The 6,225-nt window shown below is 37.5% G+C and overlaps 1 protein-coding gene across 1 annotated transcript; it reads right to left on the bottom strand.

Moving 5' to 3' along the window:
* Positions 1-930, bottom strand: LOC138384503 (putative olfactory receptor 5AK3). Its single transcript, XM_069470009.1, has one exon. It carries the CDS (start codon positions 928-930, stop codon positions 1-3), a length of 930 nt encoding a protein of 309 aa, XP_069326110.1.
* Positions 931-6,225: the final 5,295 nt, after the last annotated feature.

Here is a 6,225-nt window from a genome sequence, read left to right as displayed (position 1 = left end):
CTAAAGGAACTTTTTTCTGACCACTTTTAAAGCTTCTTTTACCTCCTTATTTCTCAAACTATAGATCAGAGGGTTCAACATGGGAATCACAATGCCATAAAATACAGAGGCCACTTTCATATTCTCCTGGGAATGATCAGAATGAGGCTGTAAGTACATATAAGAGAGGGTTCCATAGAAAATGGTGACGGCCGTGAGGTGGGAGACACACGTGGAGAAGGCTTTTTTCCTCCCTGCAGTTGAAGACATCTTTAGGATGGCAGCCAGGATGTACATGTAGGAAAATATGACAACCAACACCGTGAACATCAAGTTAAATCCCACAAAGACAACAAGCAGCAAGATGTTGATGTCAATGTTGGAGCATGAAAGGGCGAGAATCGGGGGAACATCACAGAAAAAGTGATTAATGCTTTTAGACCTGCAGAAGGACAGTGAAAATGTAAAACCTGTGTGTACAGAGGCATTTAATGAGCCCATGGTGTACGATCCAGCCACCAATCGGATGCAGACCGTTCTGGACATGATTATGGGATAGCGAAGGGGCTTACAGATGGCTACGTAACGGTCCACTGCCATAGCAGCCAGGAGGTAACAGTCACTTGTTGCAAATGTAGCATAAACCAGTAACTGCAGCACACATCCCCTGAGCGATATTGACTTATTTTCTTCTGTGAAGTCTTGGAGCATCTTGGGTGTGATAGCAGAGGTGTAACAGATATCAACAAAAGCCAAATGTTGAAGAAAAAAGTACATGGGTGTTTGAAGTCTGGAATCTGTCTTGGTGAGTAGGATCATGCCAATATTACCCACCATGGACGTGACATAAATCAGAAGAAACACAATGAAGAGGACATACCAAAACTCATGTTGGGGACCAAATCCCAGAAGAAAGAATTCGGTCACTTCAGTGCCATTTCCTTTTGTCATGGCTACCAAAAATCTACAAAAGACCAAGAGAAGGACAAAGAAGAAAATGGAAATCGTTGTGACTTCTTGAAATAAAATGATTATCACATTTGATGTCAGTTTTTTTCACTTGAATTTCCATGGCAAACGCTCACAATAGAGTTTATTGCTCTCCAAATATTTTTTCCTATTTTCTTGATAAGAATTCATGACATAAACAGAGATATGTGAGCCATGGGTTTACTTTAAAATGAAGAATACTTCATAGCAGAATACTTTTATTATGTGATATGAAGAAACATAGATTAGCATACTTTTTATCTTATTAAATAGGTATTCATATTTGCATAAGGCAAATATTCCTACACAATTTTTTACCTTTCTAGGAACCTTTAGTCTTTCACAGCCACTTATTTTAATCTTTTAATCCTGTTCAAGCTCTTGAAACTAGTAGAATTTGAGAGAAGAATTTTCTGAGATATGTTCACGGTCCACACATGTTTGAAGGCTTCATAGTTGATACTACTACACTTTTTGCAACTCCAAGATAATCCCCTCATTCCATATATATGAAAGAGGGGTAAGCTTGCATTTCTCATGAAATTGCTTTTCTTTTTAGTTACAGCCTAGCTTAACCACAATTTAGGACTAGCTTAAACTATCATCTCATAACAGTTTGATTAATACATAATGATAAAAAAAATACATAATGATAGCTTATTTTAAATCATAAATCTCTTTGCTTTTCTACTTCTGCATGAGGCTCTCTTTGTACCTGGCTATGTATACAGCTGAAATGTATTCATTCATGTTTTTTCATATACTGTAAGGCCTCTAACTCTCCGATTCTAGTGCCTTTATTCTTAAACATCGGTCCATATTGCTAAGTACTGCCTATTGTGGAGAACTGTATCATGGATTCTTGGTACGGCAGAAATTGGATTCCTGCTCATCAACACATATATCTTTTCTTCTGGTCAGAGAGTTAAACCATACTTTCAACCAAAGTGCTTATGTGTGGCCAAGAAATCATTTTCTGACAATTGGAACACAGGCAAATATAACACATGCTACTTCTAGGTCTGAACCATCTTCCTGCAAATACTACTGTAGACTATAGGCTACACTAAATTTATAAAAAATGTTTTTCTTTCTTCTATGTAAAATTAATTTTAGCTTACTGTGATGTTTTTGCTTTATAAAATTTTTAATGTTTTAAACTTTTTGACTGTTTTATAAGAACACAAAATAGTCATAAAAGCTTAAAATATAAATAATTGTACAGCTATACAAAATATTTTCTTTCTTCATATTCTTCTAGAAGCTTTCTTGTATTTTTAATTGTTTTTTCACTTTTTAAACTTTTTTGTTAAAAACTACGGCAAAAATACATACATTAGCCTAGACCTATACAGAGTCAGAATCATCAGTATCTCTGTCTTCTGCCTCCACATCTTGCCCCACTGGAAGGCACATATCATGCCTGGAGCTGTCATCTCCTATAGCAATGCCTTCTTCTGGAATACCTCCTAAAGGATTTGCCTGAGGCTATTTTATGGTTAACTTTTTTAATAAATAGAAAGATTATTCTCTAAAATAATAATAGAAAGCATAGTGAATATATAAACTAGTAACATAGTCATATTTCATCATTATCAAGTATTATGTATTGTACATAATTGTATATGTTACAATGACTGGCAGAATAATAGGTTTGTTTACACCAGCATCATCACAAACAAGTGAGTAATGTGTTGCGCTGTGATGTTACAATGGCTATGATGTCACTAGGCAATAAGAATTTTTGAGCTCCACTACAATCTTATGGGACCACTCCTGTACATGCTGTCCACTGTCTGGAACATCGTTATGCCATGCATCACTGTACAGCTCTAGTAATCAACACTGCAGTCTTGGTGGAGGGATGGACACAAAAATGAAGCAGGATAGAGAACCCAGAAATAGAGCCATACAAGTACAGCCAACTGATTTTTGATGAAAAGGCAAAAGACAGTCAATAGAGAAAGGATACTATTTTTAATAATTGGCACTAGAGCAATAGGATATCCATAGGCAAAAAAAACGAAGTCAACCTAAACCTCACAATTTACATAAAAATTAACTCACAATGGATGATAGATTTCAATGTGAAATATAAAACTCTAAAACTTTCAGAAGGTAAGATAGGACAAAATTTTCAGGTCCTAGAGCTTAGTGAAGAGTTTTTAGACATGACGTCAAAAGCACAGTTAATAAAGGGAAATAAATAAATAGAGCCTCATCAAAATTACAACTTTTGCTTGTTAAAGACCCAATTAAGAGGGGAAAAAAGCATGTGGTACATGGAGAGAAAGTATTTCAAGCCACATATCTGACAAAAGACTCTTAAACTATATAAAGAGGGCTTTAACTCAACATCTAAAAAAATCAAATTAGAATACGGGTGAAAGATATAACTGTATATTTCATGAAAGAGGGCTACATGCATGATAAATAAGCAGACGAAAAAATATCTAACACCATTAGACATTAGAGAAATGCAAATTAAGAACATGATGGAATATCACTACACTACACATGATGAGATATCACCACACATGTATCCTAATGGCTAAAGTAAAAATAATGACAATACCAAAAGATAGCAAAGAGACAGAGTACTAGATATCTCACACAGTGCTGGTAGGAATGTAATATTGTACAGTCACTCTGAGAATCAGTTCAGTAGTTTCTTAAAAAACTAAACATGTGCTTACTATATAGTTTAGTCCTTACACTTCTGGACAACTATATTTTCACAAAACCTGTGTCCACAAAAATGGGTAAACAGTTTTTCATAACAGCCTTATTTGTAACAGCTCCAAACTGTAAATAGCCAAAATTTTCTACAATAGGTGATTGGTTAGACAAACTGGTACAACTGTCACGTGCAATATTACTCTGCAATAAAGAGGAACAAACTATTGGTACATGCAAAAACTTAAATCTTAAGTTTTAAGATGGAGCTCAATGGCATTATGCTGAGTCAAAAGACCAATTTTTGAAAGTTTCATATTGTATGATTTTATTTGTATAACATTATCAAGATGGCAAAACTGTAGAGATGGAGGACAGATTAATGATCACTAGGGCTTAGAGGTGGTAGGAGGAAGGGTGGTGTGACTGTCAGAGTTAGTGAGAGAGATCTGCATGGAATCTGAGATCTGTGACAGAATGGGTCTACATCTTGGTTATAATGGTGGTTACATGAATCTACACAAGTGATAAAATAACAGACACACACATAGTACTAATATCAAAATCCTGGTTTTGATGTCATAATGTCATTATGTAAGATGTAACCATTGGGGAAAAACTGGATGAAGAGTTCAGAGGCCCTCTCTGTACAATCTTTGTGAATCTTCCTGTGAATCTATACATATTTCAAAATAAAAAGGAAAAAGAAATGAAGAGGAGGACATAGTAGAACCTGCTTTGAAGTGATGTGAAGTTCAAGAGAGCAAATTTACTTAAACTTCCCAGCACAGGGGCAGGCATTAAATGGGTGCTCATTAAATGGGGGCCATAATAACACATATAACTAATATATTAAAGGTGTATAATATTGATTGATCAAGTGATTGATTAATTCAATTACTATTTTATTCATATCCCTTCCCAGGTAACACTCAGCCCAATTCAAATACCTCAATCCATTTCCACTATATCACCAGGGCTGACATGATTCCTCTTGGTCCCAGGGACTCTTCTGCTTTGCCACTTCCTGCACACACTGCAATGATACACAGCTGATTTTGAAAATGGAATTTGCTTTTTTTTTTTTTTTACTTATATAGGAATTGCCTCCAGAGTCTTTCTATAACTGGTGCAAGGTGATTGCCCACCAAGGTCTCTCTCTGTGGTTCCTTCTAATCAGGGAGTTTATAGCTGGGGCCTAAGGAATTAATAGTCACTCCTTTGAGAACCTGCAGTCTCAGGGGCTGAGATGGAATTTGAAAAATAACACTCATTTGTTATTCCTTGCTGAGGAAAACTTAAGATTTCCAGAGGGAACAAAATTTATTTTTATGTTATTGCCAGTAGGGACTTATTGCTTTGTTTTTGAGAATTTTTCTAGTAATTTTTCTAGACAAATTTCTTCTTTCCTCCCTTCCTGCCTCCCTAGCCCTTCTCCATGTCTGCCTTCCTGCTTTCCTTTTTCTTCCTGGGTGAATAACAAACCATGCATATGGTAAAAATTCAGAAGCACAGAATTGCCTGAAGTAAAAACCACATCCCCTTCCAACCCTTGATTCCCTGTCCCCAGCTTCCTGCCCTGGAGATCACCATGGCTACAAGTTCTTGTTATTCTTCCAGATATAAGCCTTGCATTGCATTTCCAAACATATTATATTTATATTCTATATTCCTGCTGGCACAGGAAAGTAACTCCTAATGCTGAAAATCACTTGAGGTCCAAATGGATCCTTGGCTTCACACAAGAAAGAATCTGACAGTGTAAAGTGAAAGTGAATTTTATTCAGAAAGTATAGAAAATCTACTTCACAGATGGAGTAGAGGCTAGTTCTCCCTGTGGAGGAGAACCAGCCCCCATGATTCCTTTAGCTTCTCTAATTTAAGCAATCATTTAATTATAGGCTAAACAAGAGGAGGGCATCCTTTTGCTCTGATTTTTTGTGTTTCCATAGATCTTTTGCTAATTCCTTCTCTTCTGGCCTCTAAGTTGAGACCTAGAAGTGCTGGGCCTGGCTTATGGGCCTGTCTCCAGGTCCCCAAAGACTGATCCCTGAGCATGCCATGAAGAAGAGTGCTGGTCCTGTGTTGCCTTTGGTGTGTTCCTCTCAGGTTACCTCTCACCTACTTTTTCACCTCTTCCCAACAGTGTGTAGTGAGTTAGGTCCCCCAGCTTGCTCTCCATGATGGTGTGTGGTACCTTTGGATGAGAATCAGCCACACTTCATTTACTTGAGTTGGAAGATGCTATGATGAACTATATCATTGTCTTCCCTCTCATTGGTTGATGTTTGTGTGATAAAGCCAGCTGCTGATATGTTCTTTTCTGTCCATGGTAGACTCTGGTCCCCCAGGTGGAACACTTGAGTGTCCCAAGCTTTAGGGGGGATCCTGTAGCTCCCAGGGTTTTTTTGATCTTCACCACCACTGAGGCGGTGGGTGGAGCAAGGTAGTTTGTGGCCAGGTTGTGGGAGCCTGAAAGGGTTTGCAAAGCCTCAGCAGGGCACAGAAGTTGCTCTTAATGCCACTAAGGGGAGCTGCTGGTAGGAGGGTGAGGACAAGCTCTCCAAACCGGCAGAGCTG

The sequence above is a fragment of the Eulemur rufifrons genome, chromosome 6 (genome assembly GCF_041146395.1).
Source record: "Eulemur rufifrons isolate Redbay chromosome 6, OSU_ERuf_1, whole genome shotgun sequence".
Classification (NCBI taxonomy): Eukaryota; Metazoa; Chordata; class Mammalia; order Primates; family Lemuridae; genus Eulemur; species Eulemur rufifrons.
Note: the sequence above shows the minus strand (reverse complement) of the source record. Positions and strands in the feature narration are given on the sequence as shown.

What these genes read in the sequence shown, in the direction of transcription:
- LOC138384503 (XM_069470009.1), bottom strand. Translation starts at nt 930, where the DNA reads ATGACAAAAGGAAATGGCACTGAAGTGACCGAATTCTTTCTTCTGGGA.